This window comes from Engraulis encrasicolus, chromosome 13, assembly GCF_034702125.1.
Source record: "Engraulis encrasicolus isolate BLACKSEA-1 chromosome 13, IST_EnEncr_1.0, whole genome shotgun sequence".
NCBI classification, from domain to species: domain Eukaryota; kingdom Metazoa; phylum Chordata; class Actinopteri; order Clupeiformes; family Engraulidae; genus Engraulis; species Engraulis encrasicolus.
In genome coordinates, this window is record NC_085869.1 from 12,543,977 (window position 1) to 12,567,384 (window position 23,408).

At 42.5% G+C, this 23,408-nt stretch overlaps 1 protein-coding gene across 2 annotated transcripts in view; it reads left to right on the forward strand.

Annotated features, from left to right (window-relative positions):
* Positions 1–993: 993 nt before the first annotated feature.
* LOC134460684 (GRIP and coiled-coil domain-containing protein 2) overlaps positions 994–23,408 on the forward strand; it is a 31,675-nt gene continuing 9,260 nt past the window's right edge. For both annotated transcript variants that reach the window (XR_010037153.1, XM_063213057.1), the window contains exons 1-19: positions 994–1,139; positions 1,533–1,592; positions 2,384–2,468; positions 2,568–2,635; positions 4,478–4,582; positions 5,061–7,484; positions 8,545–8,608; positions 8,723–8,823; positions 8,928–9,026; positions 10,224–10,343; positions 11,115–11,279; positions 11,686–11,790; positions 13,592–13,754; positions 14,120–14,220; positions 14,348–14,425; positions 15,704–15,841; positions 17,895–18,016; positions 18,463–18,639; positions 20,183–20,397. Coding sequence is in view for 1 of the 2 variants with exons in the window: in XM_063213057.1 (XP_063069127.1) it covers positions 1,134–1,139; positions 1,533–1,592; positions 2,384–2,468; positions 2,568–2,635; positions 4,478–4,582; positions 5,061–7,484; positions 8,545–8,608; positions 8,723–8,823; positions 8,928–9,026; positions 10,224–10,343; positions 11,115–11,279; positions 11,686–11,790; positions 13,592–13,754; positions 14,120–14,220; positions 14,348–14,425; positions 15,704–15,841; positions 17,895–18,016; positions 18,463–18,639; positions 20,183–20,397 (4,396 nt within the window). In the remaining variant the exon portion in view is untranslated. The remainder of the gene's footprint in view (positions 1,140–1,532; positions 1,593–2,383; positions 2,469–2,567; positions 2,636–4,477; positions 4,583–5,060; positions 7,485–8,544; positions 8,609–8,722; positions 8,824–8,927; positions 9,027–10,223; positions 10,344–11,114; positions 11,280–11,685; positions 11,791–13,591; positions 13,755–14,119; positions 14,221–14,347; positions 14,426–15,703; positions 15,842–17,894; positions 18,017–18,462; positions 18,640–20,182; positions 20,398–23,408) is intronic.

Sequence of the window (23,408 nt, forward strand, 5' to 3'; positions counted from 1 at the left end):
GTATAATTATTCTCTCTCTCTCTCTCTCTCTCTCTCTCTCTCTCTCTCTCTCTCTCTCTCTTTCGCTCTCTCTCTCTCTCTCGAAATTGAATGAGTTGCAATGTGAAATATCTCTGAAAACACTGTGGTACCCTGAGGACTCAGAGAGGTCTCGATCTCCATTGCACATACAATTTTGTAGGCTAGCGCCTTTGTTGTCAGGTAATACCTAATACCTAATACTTTTGAATGAGCAGAGACGCACTGCATGGCCATCAGGAAATGGGGAACTGGACCTCTTTTAAATGACATGACCAGCCATGCGTGACACTGAAATTCCTGCTGAGATGTGTAAGTGTAGGCCTAATGCAATAATAAAGCAATGTTGAAATGTTGTCGCATAGGAGCTGGTCCAACCCAGGGTGTCCCAAAACACAAGTGAAGTGCATGTAATTTTTAAATTGACACATTATTTTATTGTTTTAACACCATTGGTTGTCAAAACTAGTATCCGCTCTGGTTCATCCATTGCTGTCTACCTACCGGTGTGAATCACACATAATTCTCTTGGTTCTTTTGTGCATTCACAATCAGTGGCTGCATTCACCTTCAGTGAGGTCTCATACTTCAGACAGATTGAGAGTAGCCTATTGAAAATTATACCTGTAGACCTATGAAATTGAATGAACACATATCCTACATTGCACAATTTAAAGTGCATAACATATTTTGGGGACACCTTGTAAGCCACCAACGAGCAAATATTATGTAGGCCTAGCCATGCCTTCTGCTAGGCTTAGGCTACTGAATGGCAGATTGTTTTTTTTCTTCCAGTTTTTTTTTTAAATTGTATTTATTTGTTTATTGCAATAAAAGACAAAGACATAACAATAGGTCAAACAAGGTTAGGTGAATACAGCACTGTATGAATGGCAGATTGTTTTGAAGGACCACTGTTTATGTGCCTACGTCATGATGACGTCCGCGTCGACGAAGGCGGAAGAGGATCTCCGTATCCTGAACTCAACACACATCGCACGTCAACAGTAGCCAAAGAGATGCGCAGAAGACGTCGCGTTTGGAAACATATTAAGTGAAATTGCAAGTTTTGATGTGAAGAGTTGGGCCTATCGACACCGAATAATCGTAGCGAAATGGAGGTAAATGCGCCGTTCTCTTTTAAGTCGGCTTTAAGTTATAAACCTAGCAAAGAAGCTAGCCAGCTAACTTGGTATAGCCAAGCCTACAGTCCGTAGTGGCTTATGCTATCTCTCTTGCAAGAAATATTGACAACCTTACATGTTTTGCACATGGTCAGAACAGTGTTCATTAATGTGTCCTCACTCGTTTCGTGGTATTTGTGATTCTTTTAATCAAGGAAGACATCGTCGGGTAGTTCCTAGTTGTCATAGTCCAGGCTAACTGGTTTTGAAGGGAGTGCTCTGCATATTTTTGTTGTTGTTGTGCTTTGTTCTGGAATTCCACCTCTTTGAAGTATTGTATGCAAAACAGCTGAGTTGCTCAACTACACAAGTACTTTCATTCTTTTTCAGCAAGAACCGAGTCCCGAGTCGGTGACTTCCCCCTCTGGTCAAGGACCTGGGAAGTCAAAGGTGAGTAAAATAAAATCAGCCCAGTCTGCGCACTATCTACCCTATATTTAGGGTCATGTCATCATAGCAACCAAAACAATACTAACAGGAGGTAGTGAGGCACGCTAAGCCATTACCAATGAAATAAGCAAAGACTCTGTGGAGTTGACCGGTCATAATCAGACTCTGAAATTCATATCAATAAAAAACCCTCTGCTTTATGTTGTCATTTCCTGGTCGAGTGCAAGCCAGTACTCTGTGCATTGTAGGCTACTAGTATGGTGTGACAAGTCCCTCCTGTGATGGCATTGGCCAGCATCTATCACATGCTAATAACATAACTAATGACAAATATTGGTCACTCATGATACTGCCCAACTTAATAGTGAGGGAGTAGTTCCTTGGATTGGAGAGTTCATTCATGCCTATAAGAAAAAATGTGGGTGGGGTAATGAAAAACAGTAGGCCTACTCTGAAGTGTACCAGAACAACGTGTAAGCTTACCACACCTAGCTTCAGGGCACTGTCATGCAAGCCTCAACCAAACAATAAATCACTGTAGAGAAGACGACTAAATGCCACTGCCCTTACCACTCCCTATACCTCCATCCATGGCTGAAGTGCCCTTGAGCAAGGCACCTAACCCCACATTGCTCCATTGTAACCAATAGCCTCTATGTAGGTCGCTTTTGACAAAAAAGTGAATGTAATGTAATGCTGCAATTGCATTTAACTGTTGTAGGTTCTGTAAATGTGTTGATGGTCATTGATGAAGACCCTTGCAATTCAGTCTTAACCAATTTTCTTGTTAGATCGACACACTACCAAAAGAAGATCTAATCAAGTATGCAAAGAAACAGATGGTTGTTATGCAGAAGATGAAATCTAAATGCTCAGGTAAAAAAAAACCTTCTCTTTACTGGATTGATACTTGGTGATTGCCCTGCAAAGCAATGGTTGGGTAGTTAATGCTGTCCCACATATTCCTTGTTAAAGATTTGGAAAAAGAAGTTGGCGCACTGAAAGCCCAGCAGAAGAACAATCCGGATGATTCCATTATTCAGGTAAGTCAGTAATCCTCCTTGTGCCCTGCATTTCCTCAGCATCTACATTTGATTGGTGGCTGGTGCTTGTGAAAGGAAGAGAAAGTATTGGGTGGATTCCAATCTGCAGACTTCCGTCCTCCCGTGCTCACTTGCCTGCTTGTGACCTCATGAAGATGTCACTCACGACAGAAAATTAATTTCAATATCTTGCAAAATCACAATTCTTATGTAATTTTCTCATTTGCAATTGGGAAAAGTTGTTGTGGCTAGGCTGACAGCTGGGAAACTTAATTGTTTTTTCCACAAGCACTGGGGGACGGGAGTGTGCATATTGGAATGCACCCATTGTGTGAAGCCTCACACATAGCGCTATCTTACGATTTGCCAGCTATTTCTCCACACCTTTGCTTTTAAAAGGACCTTCTGCTATTACTTGCAGAGCTTTATGACATCCAAAGTAATTGTAGAGTGCTAAGCACATCATAAAGAATTGATACAGCCGGTAAATAAACGCAGATGACGGTGTACAGAAGGATGGTCTGCACACTGCCGATGAGCTCCAAAAATAAACTTTATTATTTAAAATGCAACGTTTCGATCACACTGGATCTTCATCAGGCATATATGCCTGATGAAGATCCAGTGTGATCGAAACGTTGCATTTTAAATAATAAAGTTTATTTTTGGAGCTCATCGGCAGTGTGCAGACCTACCTTTTTCAACTATCTGATTTTTTTTGTCTGGCACCTGCGACAAGTATTTTTGGATGTGCGCACCCTACCCAAAACTACTGGTGTACAGAAGGAAACACACTCCCTTTGTATGACGTTGGAAAGCTGAATGGCCCTGAACACAAATAACCTTTGTTTATCTTAAGCTTATCTTTTCTTTTTCAAGTGTTTTTTCTTCTTAAATAAACTTTTAGACCTTTATTGAATAGGAAAGTGGAGAGTAGGCAGGAAGCTAGTGGGAGAGAGACATGAGGTTCTTCTTTCCGATATGCAGACTCCTGTCCACTACCTGTGTTTGTGGCCTCACGTTTTGCTGATCCCCCGACCTCTGTGGGGAAAACAATAATGTTTCCCAGCTGTCAGCTTAGCCACAACAACTTTTGCGGCACTGTTCTTCATTCACCATCCTGATTGCAAATGAGAAATTGACAATAGAATTGCGCTGTTGTGAGATATTTGAAATACACTTTTGCTGTCAGTGACATCATCACAAGGCCACAAGCAGGCAAGGGAGCAAGGAGGGACCAGGGTTGCCAGATGAAGCTGATGATTTCCAGCCCAAAAAACGCTCAAAACCCGCCTAGAAGCACAAAATCCCGCCCAATTCTATTGATTTCTATGGCAAAAATTGGGCGGGTTTTTCTGCTAAATGCCATTTTTACCCGCACACGGCCATCCTAAGCAGCCCAATTGGGCGGGAAACAGCCCAATCTGGCAACACTGGGAGGGACGGTAGCTAGGATATTAGAAGAACCCATGGAGTGGGGTTGGGAAAGGACAGAGGCCGCACTCAAATAAGATCTGCTTTACTTGTCAAGGGTCTTGCGCAGGGGATTAGAGAGATTAAGCATTTCCTGGCCCTGCCGTGGCTAAGCGGTAGGGCACTCGTCTACCACACGGCTGACCCGGGTTCGATTCCCGGCCCAGGTCCTTTGCTGGCCCTTCCCCATCTCTCTCTCCCCACTTGCTTCCTGTCACCACCTTCACCTTCAAGAGAGAGAGAGAGAGATTAGGCGTTTCCACCTGATAATTTCTTCCTTGCACAATGATGTGGTGAGTTGTCATGTCCAAATGGATTTGTACCCTTTATCAACAGTGATGCAACATTGTTTGTGCTCTGCTTATACAGGAATTGACCAAGAGGATGGACATGGTCCTGCTAGAGAAAGCCGAGTCACAGCAGAATCTGGTTCTTCTGCGCAAAGAAAATGAAAATGCCAAGCAGCAAGCACAGGTAGGTAGACTTGCTATACACTTGGTTATTTTTATAATTCGTGCAATACTTTAATACCGAGCGCAGTCACATGTGAGGGATATTCTGGTGTCAAACGAAATGGTGGCAGTATTCGGTTTGCGCAGAAGTCATGTACAACTCCGAATGAACCTGTGTTTCGGGCATATTCCGGTTGCAGAACCCTGTTTCACACATGTAAACAAAATATTTCAGAACTGGTTCTAAACCAAATACTTACAATATTCCACTTGAAACTGGTATGCTCTATGCATGTAACAGTAGTCACTGTTTCAAAGGGGTTTGGAAATAGAATGTGATGGGGTGGGGTTGTAGCATTCTATTTGCAACCCAAGTGTTGCTTCTAGTTTCAGTCAATGCAACCAAGCAAGCTGCTTTTAGATTTAAAAAAAAGTTAAACTGAATAATACATTAATAATGAGAAAATGAAAAAGAAAAGTCATGTTGCTTGTTTTTATAGGAGCATCTTTGCAAAATGACTTCACTTCAGGAGAAGCTAGATGAAATGCAGAATGAGCACTTGAGGACAATCGAGGGGTTGCACAAATCCTTTGAAAAAGCAGAAGATAAACACAGGGAAGAGCTTGAACATTTAAAGGGGCTAATGGGAAAGAAAGCCGAAGATTCCCAGGCAGTTGAGAAGCAAGAAGGGGAAATTCGTGAGTTGAAAACAACTCTAGATGAAATTCAAAAACGCTATGAGACAGCGCTGTCTGAGTTGCAGAGAGAGCAGACAGAGCACCAGGAAGTGGTAAAGGAGAGGCTTGCCGAGACCGAAGCGCTCAAAGAGGAACACCAAAAGGACGTCTCCGAATTACACCGCGAACTGGAACGAGTTCGGGAGGAATTGGCAAACGTCCTTCAGCTCCACGAAGAAGAGGTCAGAGACCTGATGATGCAGATGGAGGAGAATGCAGCAGACTTTGAGGTGGAAAGAGACAGACTCTTGTTTCTTCAGGATGAGCTTTCCGAGCAGCTCGCGATGAAGGAAAGCTATCTACAGGATGTGCAAGAGGAGGAGGAGGATCCCAATAGGTCAGGAGCGCATAAAGACCCGTTAGTTTGCAAGATGTTGAACTTCTCAGGTGCGGGGGACGAGGAGGATGAGATGAGTCAGTTGAAGGCAAAGGTGGAGGACCTGCAGGCCCAAAACACCATGTTTCAGGATGAGCTGACATTCCTACGTAATGTGAAAACCGAGCTGGAGTCTGACCTGCAACACAAAGAACATGAATTCCAAGTGGAGAAAGAGGAACTTGAATTCAAGATCGATGAACTTCGTATGACCAAAGATGACACTGCGCATTCTTCAGAACCAAAAACACAGAACTCTCAACCCTCTGATGAAGACACGAGTCAGCATGACCGAGTGGTGAAAGACTTGAAAGACCTTCACGAAACAGAGTTGCATGAACTAGAAAAAAGACTGCGTTCAGAATTCGAGGCCAACAATGAAGTGCAAGCCCAGGAAGTTGAATCGCTGAAAAACTTGTGTGAACAGTTGTCTGCCGAGAAGACTTGTGCTGTTGAAGAATGCACGCACACCCAAGGGGTTCTTCAGACTTTCGAGGCAGAGTTAGGAGAAAAAACAGGTGACTTTATAAAGCAATACAATGCCATGAAGGAGCAAAATGCACATGCTGTTAAGGATCTGGAGGAAAGGTTGAGAGTGGCGTGCAGCGAGAGAGACAACTTGATGGGCCGCATTGAGAGCCTTGAGCAAGAGGTCGTGTCATTGCAGGACCTTAAAGTCTCAGCAGCTGCACAAAAGGAGGAAATTCTGTCACAGCTTCAAAATAGAGAGGCTACGGTGACGGAGCTAAATGAGATGCTGGATGTGGAGAGTTCAGCCAAGAAAGATCTCCAGAAGAGTTTGGAGAACACGCATGCAGAATTGGCGAAACTTAGAGTAGATTTGGATTTAGAGAAGTCAGAGAAATGTTCAGTCTCTGACAGTTTGGCAAGTGTATCCAAGGATAAAACAGAAATGCAGTGCAAGCTTGATGAACTTGAAAGTGCCTTAGCTGAGAAGAAAAGCATTGAGACTCTTGTCAACGAATTTAAGGGCAAACTTTCCCTGGTCACCTCTGAGAAGGACGAACTCTGCAGCCGCCTTAATGCTGTGGAGGCAGAGCACACAGCCCTTCAGGAAAAGGAAAGGGAAGCCCAGGAGCTAATTTCTGGTTTGAAATCAGAATCAATCAACACGTCTAATGAAGAAACTGAGAAGCTTAAGCAGTGCCTTCGGGACATGTCAGACGAGCAGCATATGCTAAAATCAGACAAGAACGCCATGGAGACAAAGCTCTCTGAAGCTTATGGTCATATCATCAACTTGTGTGAGCGAAATAACTGGGATGTGTGCGCAGATGGCAAGGATATTCCTGCTCTTTTAGATGCCCTCGTAGCATTGGTAGCACAGGAAAAGCTCGACTTGACTGGCAGAACAGCAGAATTAGCGGAAGAGTTGGAAAGGCTTGAACAGCACAGCACACAGACTCAGGTTGAACTCCAGGCTCATGTCGAGGACCTCAGTCGTGAAAAGAGCTTGTTAAAGGGCAACCTTGATGAGGTCGTGTCCGACGTGGAGGCCTTGCAGAAGGATCTTACGGAAATGAAGACCGTGAATGAGAAAATGAGAGCGGAAAACCAAGAGCTACTCGCTCAAATTGCTGAGGCGTCAGAGAAGTTGTCAGCCGTGGAACATGATGGAAAGTCAGGGGAAAATGAGCCAAGCCTGGTCGAAATAAAACATGATGGAAAGTCAGGGGAAAATGAGACGAGCCTGGTCGAAATTGATAATGAGAGAAAGGAGCTCAAGCAGCAGCTGGCAGAGAAGGAATCCCTTCTGGAGCAGCTCAGGCAGGACATCGCTTCACTACAGGTCAGTGATTCAATGTTAATTTGGTAACACTTATGCCGGTGTCATAAGCATGTCATTACAGTGTTTTAATAGTGTCATAATAGTGTTATGCACGTGTCATTAACATTATGTCCATGTCATAAACACTGTTTATGTGTGAGATTTTTAGTTATTTATTTCCAGAATTCATGCTGCCCATTCACTAATGTTACCTTTTTCATGAATACTGACCACCACCATCAAATTCTAAGTATTCATTATGACTGGAAAAATTGCACTTTTCATACATGAAAAGGGGGATCTTCTCCATGGTCCGCCATTTTGAATTTCCAAAAATAGCCATTTTTAGCAGCAAAAATGACTGTACTTGGATCTTACTAGAAAATATTTGTTTATTACTTAGTAAACTTTCATGTAAAGATCAAATTTGGCAATAGGCAGCCCAGTTTCAATGAGCAGCATAGTTGCAGTACCTTTTGACCATTTCCTGCACAGTGCACCTTTAAGTCCAACAGTCATAAAATATTTGACATGGACATAATGTTAATGACACGTGCATAGCACTATTATGACACTGTAATGACATGCTTATGACACCGGTGTCAAGTAAAGTGTTACCGTTCATTTGTATGCGTAATTCCCTGTTTATTTATAGCCCCTCTTGGTTTCTTGTGTTTTTCTCTTAGCTATGTGTATTTGTGTTGTTAAACTTTTTAGCAAACCAAAAGACATTCCTAGCAACTGTATGTTATGCTGTTGATTTGGCTATAATAAACTTGAATTTGAACTTGTGGCTCTGACAACATGTAAGATGCAAGAAAGCAGAGAATGGTCACACATCACATCAGTGGCACATGTGCTGGACAAAACAAAATAACTGAAGTAAATAATAAATGTCCGCAACACTGTTAATGTAATGCTCCTAGTTGTTTTATGGCACTGTGTTGTTCCTGCCCTTAGCCACATTTAAGAAGCACATACGTGTGTATTGTTACATCTGACTACTTAGATTGATGAATACAGTTATGATCGTTTGTTTTCTGAACTGCTCATTTTACAATCTCATTTGTTTACTTTTTAGGAGTCCACTCACAATGATGCTTCTATCAGTGAAAAAAACACGAACCAGCATATTGAGAGAATTGGTTGGTATTTTTTTTCAGTGTTTCACTAACACAATAGCATTCTGTTTTCAGTGAATGTATTTTGTACATTATGTTGATATTTTAAATATTTTTCATTGAAAATGTTGTTTCTAGAAAATCTGGAAAAGCAGAGCAAAGAAAAGGATGAAAGAATGAACAAAATTAAAGCTGTGGCAGTAAAGGCCAAAAAAGAGCTGGACCTCAGCAGGAAGGAGGTGAGGCCCCTATTTTATCATTTCACATTAGATATCAAATATGTTTTACCAAACAGGTTTTACCTGACGGACCATAACACGTTTTTCTTGTTTATTATGAACAGGCTGCTGCATTGAAACAAGAAGTGGAAGCTTTAAAACTAGAACGAGACAGAGTATCAACGTCAATGAAAGACATTATTCATGGGGCTGAGGATTATAAGGTATTCATTTGTTTTGCCATGGGGGACATGATTTGTAGATTCAAGATTCAAGATTAGTTTTTTACGTCTTATTATAGGTTTTCAAGCCTATAAAGAGTAAAAATTTGTGTCCTCAAAAAGATTAAAAAATACAAAAAAAGGGGCGGGGGGGATGGAAAAAAGTGCAAAGAAAGTGCCTTGTTGACTTCAGCATGAATTCAGTAATCTAACTGCTTGGTGGAAGAAAATACTTTGGAGTCTGGTAGTATGAGATTTCAGGCTTCTGTACCGTTTCCCAGATGGTAATATAGAAATCAGTTCATAGTTGGTGTGACTAGGATCAGCCAAGATTTTTTTGCCTTCCTGATGCTCCTTCCTTCGAATAGATCCAGTATGGAGGGTAAGTCACAGCCGCATATGTTCTGAGCTGTACGCACAACCCTCTGAAGAGCTCTCCCGCTGGATTGAGAGCAGTTCCCATACCATGCAATAATGGTCCCTGTCAGAATGCTCTCAATGGTGCCTCTGTAAAAAGACCTCAGGATCTTGGGTCTCATCCCAAACTTTCTCAATCAAAATCAAAAAGTATACGGTATTGTATATGATTGTAGCGAAAGGGAGTAGGGTTGCCCAGCCGGGACTCGAACCCCAACCTTCTGGGGCAGTAATCTGGGACTCTGACCGCTACACCAAAGAGCCAGGCTCATTGTCGTGACAGTCAGAACACACACACAACCCTAGTGATGGTCACTCCCTCACAATGATATAGTATATTTTGTGAAACAGTCCTCAATGGAGGATAGAATAATGGACAGGAAAACAAACAGGGGACAAACAAGAGTACTCACTAGGTCAGTTTTAAAATAGCCAAAATCCACTGTCACATCACCACCACTTTAAGAAGTCTGTAATAGTGTGTTTGTGTGTGTGTGTGTGTGTGTGTGTGTGTGTGTGTGTGTGTGTGTGTGTGTGTGTGTGTGTGTGTGTGTGTGTGTGTGTGTGTGTGTGTGTGTGTGTGTGTGTGTGTGTGTGTGTGTGTGTTTATTCCTCACCTAGTTTCAGGACATTTTTGGAGTGTGCAAACATTCAAAACAACAACAACAAAAAAACACCCATTTTTCAGCAACACCACATCGTGCCCAACCTAAGCCTTGTTCATATGGAATATCCCCATATAATTAAAGGAGTCTTGTACATGTGCAATGCCTTCATTTACAGAACCTCATGATGGATTATGACAGACAGACAGAAATGCTGGACAAGGAACGGGAAAAGCTTGACAACGCAGAGAAACAAATTGGAGATTTGACCAAGCGCTTACAAACTGCTATCCAGCAGGTATTTTGATTCATGCTGATGCATAACCCACAACACCCCATAAGAATGAAAACATTAAATATGCTCTTACCTTTCTTTTGCAGAAATGACACCATAATTTACACTAGGGGTGGGCGATATGGCAAAAAAAGTTGTATCACGATTTTTAGAAATGAAATCTTGATTTCAGTTTTTTATCACGATCTTCCATCGGAAAAATAAAAAAAATAAAATCAACTTTGATATGCTTGCAATTTGTATTTTGCAGTTAATAGGCCTATAATGTTAACACACTGATGGCACTTGTATATAGTGCACAATTTGAATACAATAATGTAAAGAATAAAAGTGAAGACAACACCACAAGTAAGTTACATCACTCTGATACTGATAGTAAAAATCCTCATTGCAAGACGATCTATACGATTTCCCAACTTTGGCAGATTCGAGACGATCTTGTACTCAATATCAATTTCAATACTCAATTTCGCCCACCCCTAATTTACAATATCATTGACAAATAGCTTTTTTACATTATCTTGTGGACTGTTCTTGCAGACAATAGATAAACACAAATAGTACTTTATATCAAGTATTTATAGATAACATTTCGAATCACAGCAATCATGAACACCGTGCATGGTTTTATGTCATTGTACATAACATGTAGATATATTTAACATGTATATACAAACTTCTGATAATGAACATCTAAAATGTCCTCCATGTAGTTTATTGTACAGTTAAGTAATGTTAACTTCTTTGTGTTTTTGTCTTATTTGGCAACTACAGCATGAGCAGGTTGCCTCAGAGAAAGAGGACCTGATTGCTCGTCTGGAAACCCTTCAGATGAACGTTAGACAGCTGGAGGCCCAAGCTTTGGAAATGCACAAAGTCAAATGTGCTCTGGAAAATGACCTGGAGGGAGAAAGGGTCTTGAAAGAGCAGAAGACAAAGGTACGGTACTGCAATAACAGCTTGGCTGAAGGGAAATAATTTGGATGGATTTTCGTTACAAGAAAAAATATCAAGCATTAACTTCTGTACTCATTGAAGTTATCATACAAAATGTTGGCAAGACAGAACTAAACAAACAAGGTGGAAAATGTACTCGGATTTAGAAGAGCTTTTATCAATCAATGAATTGGTGAGATTCATACATTGATGTCTTGTAAACTTTTATGCTTTTGTAAATACTTTGAGGAAAACACTGATTTAATTTTGGAAGAACTCATTGTAGTATTTACTTACCTTGTAATGTCATTAGCTTCAGAGGGAGACAATTTCATGATGAATCAAAAGGCAAATGTCCTCCCATCAAGAACAGTTGTCATTTGCAATTTTGTCTTACATTTTCCTCCAGGAGCACATATCTGCTGCTAAAGAGGTGGAGGAGCTTCAGGCTCAGCTACAGAAACAACATCAGCAGCTTCAGCAAGCTGGCCAGGAGCTGGAGCAGCTCCGCAAGGCAAGTGGCTGTCTATTTAACAGGGTCTCCCACAGCACTGTAGAGTTAAAGGTGCACTCTGTAGGATGGTGGCCAGAGTAGGTATTGCCACTATGCTGTGCATTGAAACTGCTGCCTACTGCCAAATTTGATCTTTTCATGAATATTTACTTAATAATGAACCAATGTTTACTAGTATGAGCAACTTACACTTAATTTTGCAGGTTCACTGTGTAACAGTTTAGTAGTTTATTTCCAGAATTCATGCTGCCCTTTCACAAATTTACAAATCTTTTCATATGTGAAAAGACGGATCGTTTGTCTCCATTCGGTCAGTTTGAATGTCCAGAAATAGACATTTCAGCTCAAAGTAAACTGTGCTTTGGTCATACTAGTAATTATTCCCCATAAATAATGGAGAGAAACGAGCGAATCACGAAAGCCTTTCTGTGTTGCGTCACATCGAAAGAAGGCGTTGCCCACATTTTTCTAAAAACATGTTGAGTAATTTTCTGCTTGTTTTCAAAACAAGCAACGTCTGGTGGCCCGAAACCTAGCTTAGCTTAGCTATGAGCTGGTTGCTACTCTCAGATACACACAGAGCACAAAGCCTCATACATACAGCATGCCCACTCTGGTTGCTCCGTGCCTGCAGCTCGCCTAGGGATCGCTGTCGAAAGAGCACAGCCCTGAATGGAGCCTGCACGCCTCCGTTGGCGCCCCTATACTGCCCTACAATTTAAGAACGCAGTAACTCTGAAAACTGCAAACTGAGAAAAAAGGCTTCAAAGTTTCCTATATGGCGTGACAACTGTGTTGTCGGTAAAGTGGTGGTGACACTTCCTGGTAATGCTTTTTTAGGATAGAAATTAAATGCACACAAAAAAACTCCCGACAAAACAACATTTATGTGTCTTTTTGCCACAAAAACAGAGTTACTGCGTTCTTGGCTGGTATTACTGCCACAAAATGGAGTTACTGCAGGAGTTACTGCGTTCTTGGCTAGTATTACTGTCTACTCCCAAACCAATTCCCATTGGAAAGTGCAGCAGTAACTCAACAACACCGCCGTAACTTTTGCGTCATTTTTGCACTTTCAAAATGATTTTTCTCTAAAACGGGACGGTGTTGGACCACCATTTTTTGACACAAGACAAATTAGGTAGTGTAGAGCCCATTTCCGAAATTTTTTCGACCATTTTGAGTTACTGCGTTCTTGTTTTGCACGGCAGTATAGTGCAGTACCACCCGGGGAAGTGGTGACTCTGTTTCCCATTACAATCTCTCCAAGCACAGGAGGACTGAGCCAATCAGAGACGCATTTCCACCAGAGCAGGAGGAGTGAGCCAATCAGAGACGCTTTTCCACGAGAGACCCGGAACACCCTCTCGTTTCTCCACAAGCCACCATGCTAGCTTGCAAAAACGGCTTGAAACAAAGCACAGGATGTTTTTTAAAACGGGACCAACGCGTAACACATTCAATAACAATGGGGAACATGGCAATATTACTGAAATGACGTTGAGAGGACATCTTTAAAGGCCAACTTCCGATAAAAAACAGTTACTTGCTCCTTTTGAAAATCGGACGGTCACCCCAAGTTAAACTCACATGCAAGGCTTCATAGTTGTGTGTCACCTCGTCTGGCTGTGTTTCCTGGTGTTTTCCAATTGACATAAACAACGCAGAGCCACGAGCGAATCACAAAAGCCTGTCTGTGTTTAGTCACATCAAAAGAAGGCATTGCCCACATGGGTTTATGTGGACCCATTTTTCTAAAAACATGTCGTAATTTTTTCTGCTTGTTTTCTTGTTTTCCCAGGATGCCCAGCAGAGCAGTCTGATGGACATGGAGATGGCTGACTATGAGCGGCTGGTGAAGGAGCTGAACAGCAGACTGGTTGAGAAAGACGGCCATATTGAAGAGCAGGACGCACAGCTGCAACGCCAGAAAAAGAAAGAGGAGAACCTGACCGAAGAGATTGGTACGACTTCCTTGAAACTCATTTTCACTCTTCTCATAAACTTCTTGAAACCCCCCCTTCTCTTTGTAAAATACCAATTGACCTAATAACGTATTATATTATATTATATATTATTTTATATAATATAATGATGTATAAAATAATAACTAAGATCTATCCAACATATGCACTCGTGACTTGTCTACCTGCAATTACTATGGGAACCTCTTTTTGTACCCTATTGTACTTCATTGTATGTTCACTGCATGTGATGAGTTTCGGAAATGGGTAAGAAAAAGAAAGGCAAAATAATCTGTGTTGCGCAATGAGGTCGGTGGACTTGAGTGATAATTTTTAAATGGCATTTCTGTGAATGTCTCTGCTAGAATCACTGAAATCCCAATTGGATCAAGGCGAAGAGAAGTCGTCCAAGATGAAACAGCTGCTGGTGAAAACAAAGAAGGATCTGGCTGATGCCAAGAAAACGGTATGTCAATCTGCTGAGCTCTCTCCTCTGAACATCCTTATGCTTTCCAATAACGCAGTTGATCTGTGTCATGTCCCAGTGGCCATGTTGTTTAGCATGTATGTACGTGTATGTTCTGCTGCTGCAGGAAGCTTCTCAGATGCTATCCCACGCGGCTTTGAAAGGAGAGCTGGAGGCACATCAACAACAACTAGAAGACTATAAGGTACACACACACACACACACACACACACACACACACACACACACACACACACACACACACACACACACACACACACACACACACACACACACACACACACACACACACACACAATTAATATTTATTTCCTCATTACGTTGAGCTATATTAATACAGTTATTACTGTAAGGTTGACACACACACACACACACACACACACACACACACACATACACACACACACACACACACACACACACACACACACACACACACACACACACACACACACACACACACACACTAAATAAATGTTTTATTTCCTCATTACGTTGAGTTATATGCAAAGCTGCAATTATTTCATGGGAAGTATAACTACTGTTTACTTTACATGCTTGCATTTAGGTGAAACGCTGGAGGTAAATCCTAATTTGTGGAAGAGTTTCAGAAACGGGATATTTTTCTAATATACACACAGCTACTTGTAGATGATATTTTAGTGGTACAGGCTAGAGACACTTGTAGCACCTATGTTTTGATCTCCAAACATATATATTCATCTTTCAAATGTGTTACAGATAGATTACACCATTGAGAGTAAATAGGTCTAATATGCAATCAATGGATTACCCAGACAAATTGCAGTGAGGCGGTCGGACTATATTCAGAAGATTATCTGGCGGGGCATACGGCAGTTATTGCACTAAATGGTTTGCCGATGTACACCTGTGCATTCTGGCCATTTGACACATTTGATGTCATGAATAGGAAATTGAGTTGATGATTGGAGGTGCAAATCGCAAAGCAGAAAAGAAGGTGCTGGCAACCCGTAAAACACTTGCAAGAGGAGAGAAGTGCCGCACACTCCCGAGTTGCATAAATACGTTTTTTTAAGTGTGCGGCACACTCTTCTTGCATGAATAGGAAATGTAACATTTGGTATTAAATGGGAAAACGGCACAAGGAAATATATAGTACATCCTGTGTGTGCTCATTTGAATGATGAAACAGAACTCAAACATGTTTGCCATCAAGGCCTTCATTGCCTACCATGTAACCACTCAAGTAGTACAATAAAAAGATTAAACGGATGCACCTTGGCCACACCTTGAATATCGTGTTCTTTATTGCATAAACATGCCAAAACACCTTCATTCATTCATTCATTCATTCATTCATTCATTCATTCATTCATTCATTCATTCATTCATTCATTCATTCATTCATTCATTCATTCATTCATTCATTCATACATTCATTCATTCATTCATTCATTGTGTGCCTGATCCTTGTGTGTAGATCCAGTGTAGCGAGGTGACTGCGGAGCGCCACCGTCTGCAGGAGCAGCTGAAGGGGTCTGCAGAGCAGCACCAGAGGACTGTGACCTCCCTACAGCACCGACTCGCCTCCCTGCAGGAGGAGCACAGCACGGCCAAGGTAGCATTGCTTCCAACTCTCTACTGGAAAAAACATATGTGGCTGCTTAGTAGCATCTCTGCTGGAAATTGTTAACACCTGCTTTATGGTATGGACCTTAGTCCACTGAGCCAAAGTCCCTTAATTATTTTATTGTTTTATTATGTTATTTGATTTGATAGTGAAGCTTACCTTGACATGTCCTTGTCATAACTGGTTCTATTGTTGGTGTTCACAGAGTTGGATATAAAACCAAGGCTGAGTGTTGACATCGGCTCTTTATCAAGACATTTAGTTCCTAGAGCTATCCCCTATCTTTCATTTTGTTGTTTGTTTTTACCAAAGAAATTAGATTGGATAAGAACAATCACTCCATGGAAAATGCATTGGCCACGGTGTAGTACAGAGGAGTAGCCTGTGGACACGATGTGCACGGGCAGTGGGTGCTACGCCATGATAGATAAAAAAATGTGACTCCCATGTTGACTCTTGATGTTCGGAATTCGAATTGCATTGTGGGGGCGAGCGGCTGCGGCGAGTTCCGGCTCCTGTCGAAAGAGGATGTCCGGTTGCTAATGCAGAGTTTGTGGCCAAATTAACCAGAGCTGTCGGTCAGCGTTAATTTTGGGGGATAACTAATGACACCTTGCACTTAACCACGCCGCCAGTATTGTCAGAAGAAGAAAGTGACACCAAGGGGCAGCCGTGCCGTACTACTCTCTTATGTCTTCAGTGAACTGTCCTCTCTCTGCCTTGTTGTGCTCCTCCTAATATAGCATCCAATTGGCGAAATCAAATTGTGCAGGAAATTAACCCTGAGACGGCATTTTGAAATTGGAAATATATGTTTCCGTTGATTTTTTTACCCTCCTAGCTTAGAGTGGGACATTGAAAGACATGTGTAAATGGAAGATGGGAAATCATCAATCTTTCCAGCAAGTAGCAGCACTTTCAGCTCATTCGACATCACTCTCATTCACTGGGAAGTGGTGCGCTAAAGGAATGGTGTGCTCTTCCGCTCTCAATCCTCTTCTTATGGATTTTTATTTCCCAGGAAAAAAAAACCCCTTGGTGCCCAGAAGAGCAACCGTCCAGCCCATTTCGTGTGTGACACAGGTCCTCTCTCCCCCTCTGAGTGCTCTGGCCAGGGCTGGATTAATGCACAGGCTAGATATGGCTGCAGCCCAGGGGCCCCCACCTGCCAGGAGGCCCTCGACTGGCCAATAGTCAAAAAAAGCAGAATGATGACAAGATGCAATAAAAAATGAATCTGTAATGCGGAGTCACTTGTCTTGTCTAGTCACTCATCTTGTCACTCCTCTTCACAGCTGGCAGACATTTTATCCTTAATTCCTAGCTTGTTAATTATGTGTGAAATTTGCTTTCCAGTGGGGACCACAGCAACCTGTTAGCCTAGGGGCCCCTTGCCATCATAATTCTAGCCCTGGCTCTGTCCCACTCCTCCCCTCCTCCACAGGCTTCAGCTCTGCCACTGTACTGGAGGAGCCCCTCCCCTCCCCATGTCTTCCCAAATAGCTGTATAGATTTTCCATTTCAGCGGTCTGCAAGTCGGCACCACCGCTAAATAGCTTAAGCAAAACTTAATTATACAGTGACACTCCTGAGTGATTTTACCCACTGGCCTAATGCCTGCTGATGAATAGCATGCCTCAGCCCAGTGGGAGACGAACAAAAAAGACAAGACAAGTGGTGTATCATGACTCTGCATGGCTGCTGCTCAATGTGTTTCTTTCTATTAATTGTCGAGGGACGGGGAAGGAAAATGTATAACCGTCTAGATATGGTGGTATATGAAATTTTTAGACATGTGTGTGATGGTCACATGCACCTTCCCAGTTATTATGCCATTATGTTTTCTCCTGTGTCGATTAACAGGGAAAATGTAAAACCATCTAGATATGGTATACAGGTATGACATTTTTCGACGTGTGCACATGCACTTTCCAAGTTGCCATTATGTTTTCTGCTGGAGTGGTGGCAGTGGTGAAATGTCACAAATGTCTCATTTGGCGGTGCTGTGTGTGTTGTGTGCTTTGTGTGACGTGACCCCCAGGCTGAGCTGGCGGCTACCGCGTCAGAGTTTGAGAGCTACAAAGTGCGGGTCCATAACGTTCTCAAGCAGCAGAAAAACAAGAGCTCCAGCCAGAATGACAGTGATGTCACCAAGCAGGAAAGGTCAGTCCTGTTAACTATTTGCTGTGTGTGCGTGTGTGCGTGTGTGTGTGTGTGTGCGTGCGCGCACACGTTTGAGTGTGTGCCCTTTGTACGCATGCACGTCTGGTTTCGTGGCCATATTAATTTATTTGTATGTGTTTTAACCTGAGCGTAAAAGAAAGTTGCTCGTTTTAGAATCTGAATCGCTGAATGACTTTTTATTGTGTATATGCCACTGCCTTGGCTGTGGTTTGGGTTTCATCATGATCATATGAATTTATTTGTATCTGTTTTCACCTGAATGTTAAAGTTTAGAATACTGAATAGAATATAGAAATAGAAAATACAATACAGGAAATAGAATATTTAGAATTGAAATCACTGAATAGAATTTAAATCACTGAATTTGCTTTTTGTTGTGTCTGCCCCTGCCATGGGTTTGGCTTTGTGTTTTGTGTTTGGTGTAGGGAGCACATGGAGGGCATGCTGGAGCAGCTCAAGTCTCGTCTGCAGGACACTCAGCAGCACCTGCAGAGCAGCAGCGCGGAGCTGACGCAGCTGCAGGGCGAACATGACACACTGCTGGAGCGCCACAACAAGATCCTGCAGGAGACCATCGTCAAAGAGGCCGAACTCAGAGAGAGGTATTGTGATCTACAGTAATGTAAGGTTTGATATTTTTCCCGAAAAGGACATGAATCAAATCCCGGGAAAAGACGAGCCATCTTGGGAAGTATGTGACTCAAAGTTGCAGAAATGCAGTATTGGAATTCGTCCTTCAGATTGCATATTATAGCAAATCTGGGTGGTAATCCCTAGCCTGGGCGAATAGCCGTGGCAAAAGCCATGAGGAATGAAGTTCCAAACTCAAATTAAAACCCATATTGTGCTTTATTAGCATGCCTGTTACGTTATAGCGTCACAAAAGCATACAAATAACAAAACGAAAGTGTGAATATAGTTACCTTAACCAATCAGTAACGGAGCTTGCGGGTGAGTTCTACGTCACCACTCTCAACTGTTTGCTGATTGGCGAAACACTGAGAGAACCGAGCTCGAGGCTTTTGCCAGATGATGTGCAGAGCCAAAATCTTTGGGTGGAGTACATGGATCGTTGCCAGGCTAGGTAATCCCCTCCTATTATATGGAATATGTGTTGTACTTCAGCTTCCACAGTACAAAGGCAAAGTGCAGTAGCTGATGTATTTAGTCTAAATTGAGTTCAGACTGAACATGGTCTTTAGTACACCTGCTTTATCTTGTAACAAAGCCTTATGTTCCAAATGTGTCCCATTTCAGAGATGTGTCTAATTTGCAGTGACTACAATATCCAATATCCAATCAAGGCTTTTAAAGGTGCACTGTGTAATATTTTTCACCGTTTATTTCCAGAATTCATGCTGGCCATTCACAAATGTTACCATTTGCTGGTACACTGGACACTGCTAATGTAAATGTATCTTTTTTTAATTTGCAACCTGTAGCCTAAGGGTCCGGGTCACTTTTGGCTTAAAGGGGCCCCTCGTAATTAGCTGTGCAGAACTGGCTCACCTGTGTTTTTTGTTTTTTTTTTTTTTTTATTATTACATTTCTGAAAATAGAGGCCCACAAGGGTGCAAGGAAATGCTTGCTATGCCAGATGGCCAGTCCAGCCCTGATTGTATGCAGGGCTTGACACTGGCACCATCCAACCGGCCAAATGCTGGTAAAACTTGTCTGTGGCTAGTAATACTTTCAGTGTCACTAGCCAATTTGGCTGGCTCTGACAGTATGTATCATAGTACCCTATACCATGCTGTTTGCCCCTTGTGTATCAATTGTTTTTTATCGAAGAACAACACAAAACTCGATAACTCAGTTTATATTTGCTTAATATAGGCTACTTCCATGTTGAAAGCTATACACCCATCTTGCTTTAACACCTAATCTTCTAAGGATAGATGTACAACATCACAATAAAAAAACAATATCAAATTTATGGCTAGTAGAAAGGCTGAATGGCTAGTGACTTGGGAAAATCACTAGCCACATTGGCCGGTGGGTGACAAAGTTAATGTCAAGCCCTGATTGTATGCCCCATACTGCCCAGTTGTGACATGTTGTGGCCTACTGTATTGTATGCCCCGTAGGCCACTGCTCAGTCATGACACGTTGTGATCTATTCTACTGTATTGCCTCCCATTGCAGGCTGCTGTCGCTGCAGTCTGAGAACATGGCCCTGAAGGCGGAGCACGGCCAGACGGTCGCTCAGCTGAGCTCCCAGGCCGAGGTGGTGCGCAGCAGCTTCCGGGAGCAGCTCCGGCACGTGCAGGACGAGCACCGCGGCACCGTGGACACCCTGCAGCTGCAGATCCACCGGCTGGAGAACCAGCTCTTCCAGCTGCAGAAGGAGCCCAGCGCCAGTAAGGACCACCCCTTTGTAGAAAGTAGACGTACAGTAGAAGTACTCTTACAGATGTAATTACAGCACACTAGTAGTATGATATTACAAAGTTGTAACCATGTAATATCAAACAAAGGTCATGTATATTACCACGGTTCTATGAGTTCCGGATGACTGCCAGAGCTTGGCGGTCACTCAGAGTGTACACGAGAAGATTGCCAAGAGGTCACTTCCTGGGTTCACTGGTGTCTTAACCCCTGACACGGGGTCACAGGGTGACGTCACCCAGGTCAAGAGTGACTTTGTTGATACTAATTCTCGACTTGCATGATTCGTGTGATAAACATCCATGTGCTGAAAGCACCGCCTCTGGTGGTCAGAAGGAACGGAATGGAACCACTAGTGATGTAATAACATCTGCAGGAGAACTTCTACTTCATATCACTCTGCTCAGCACAGCACCAATATACAAGCATTGCTATTCCATTGGTCACGATGAATGAGATTGCTTGTCACACATTCTAATTTAAAAACAACACTGGCCTTTTGTCACTGGCCTTTGTGACACAAAATCTGTTTTGCGCAGTGCGTTTTAAGTTCATTATTATTTAAAAATACTGTTACCATTGGAAGGTTTGTTCAAAAACATTTGAGTTGCTCTCTAACTGTTGTTGGCTTATATTGACTATTTATGGAAACCAGTTAGCATTTCAAATTCATTTGCATAGTAATATGCAACAATTTGGAATATTTTGTTTGGCCACCAAGAATGAGCATACTTTCACTTCTGAAAAAACAGTCATTTTTCTGGAGTAAGTAGCAGTAGTAGTAACATATACAGCACACCAATGAAATGTAGAAAATACATGTGTGAAATGCAAATCAGCTCACACATCATTAGCTTGATATGCTTCACTGGGCAACATGTATGTCAGTTTTTCTGTTCCTGAAAAGCAAAAAAACAGCTACTGCTTCTTTAGGCATCTGAATTCCTTAGAGGAAGGAGAATCTGTCTGAAGGTGTTCTGTGTCACTGCCTGTGTCACCATTCAACAGTCAGAAACGCATCATACCATTGGATACAGTATATGTCACAGCTGCTGCCATGTTGAATTGATAATTCGACAGCCAGGAAACCCTGTGTGCAAAAGGAGTTCAGTGCTTCGATAATAATATGAGTGTTATCTAATATCTGCTCATTGCAACAGGATGTTGAACTGTGAGCTCAGTGTGTGTGCTTGCGTGTATGTGCTGGCGTGCGTGCGTGTGTATGTGTGTGTGTGTGGTTGTGGTTGTGGTTGTGAATGAGCGTGTGTGTGTGTGTGTGTGTGTGTGTGTGTGTGGTTGTGGTTGTGAATGAGCGTCCGTGTGTATGTACACATGTGCGTGCGTGCGTGCCTGTGTATGCTTGTGAGTCAGTATTTGGGGATCCCCTATGAAGCATGTCCACTGCTGTCTTGAGAGGAGACGAGACGAGATGGCTTCCTCCCTCCCTCCCTCCCTCTCCTCCTTCATGTGTGTATCTGTCTGTGGAGAGGCACAGCTGTGCAGGCGTGTGTCGAAGCATCGCGCCCAGCTGCCATGCTGGTTAATGACGCTAGCTGGCTTGGCTGGCTGTGTGCAGTCTCAGCCCTGTATGTCCTCCACAGCGATGCCATGTGCTCATGTCACTACTGATAGAAGCACAGCCAGCCCAGTGTCAAGTCATTATGAGCTGAGACCCGTCGAGTTGAACTACCAAGCCATTCCAGTGCACTACAGAAGCACCCCTAGGGGTTTAGGGTTTAGGTTTTTGGGTTTGGGCTTTGATAACTCTGCCCTACAAAGGCGAAGTGCAGTAACTATAGTAAGCAAGCCTGTTGTCATTTCATTATCAGCTCAATTACATCTAGTTGAACCACCCAGCGCACTACAGAAGCACCACTTGGGGTTAGGTTTAAGGTCTGGGGTTTGGGTTTGGGATAAGATAACTCTGCCCTACACAGGCAAAGTGCAGTAACTAGGCCAACATTGAAACTGAGGAAAATGCCTTCAAAGTGTTGGTACTAGGTTCGATATTGTAGTTTTTTTTCAAATTTGACACATTTTTTTTTTTTTTTTTTACAAATTTGACATCAGATGTCTAAAATGGGCCATAAAGCTTAGTCACAAGATAAAGGAGACCATTTTCAGACAATTTTCAGTCGGAGCTCAATTTTGACCAAATACGGTATGTAGTTGCTGCACCTTGCCTTTGTAGGAAAGAACTAACAATCAATTGATAGCTTCCTTATCTTCATAAAGCAGTCCATCTGGACAGAGCACCCTGTCCTGTCCCCTCTCCCAGTCCCAAAAGAGTGATATGGTAGTAGTCCAAGGTTGGGGCACGTGGCCGTGGGTGTTATGTTTATGCACAGACAGACACAGTGAATCCCAGTCTGATTTCATGCACATCCGATTATTTTTTTTCCGGGTGCAGGGTCAAAATGTAAACTTCATGTAAGGCAAGGAAGACCTGCACACTGATGAACTCCATTTTAATCCTTTTTTTAATTTTGTGACGTCGCGAAAATAAAAAAAGGTTTGAAAGGGAGCTTATCGGTGTGCGGGTCTTCCTTGCCTTACATGCACAGACAACACATCCTTAACAAGAAAGACACACGCTTGTCACTTAGCCATCTCCCATCATTCAACTCAAGAGCCTGTCTGTCCTATTGATTGTCAGTCCTTGACAAATGATTTGTCGTCTTAATGTCTTCATGCTTGTTTGTTTTTCTCAATGTCAGCTGCTAAACAAAACAAGCAATATTTTGGGTTGGAAGGTAAATGGCTGATTTTGAGTCTGGCAAATGGGTACCATAGAAGTGGGAGTTTATTGAGTGGCCCAGGAGGAGGATGCGATGCGAATGCTGGTGCTTTGAGCTGTGAATGACGACGGTCTATTGACTGGCCAGCCCATGTGTGACGGCAATTTTGGCAAGTCGCAGCAGATGTTACAATTCTTCTTTTTTCTACCCACGTTTCTAGCACTGAACACATCAGTCACATGTCC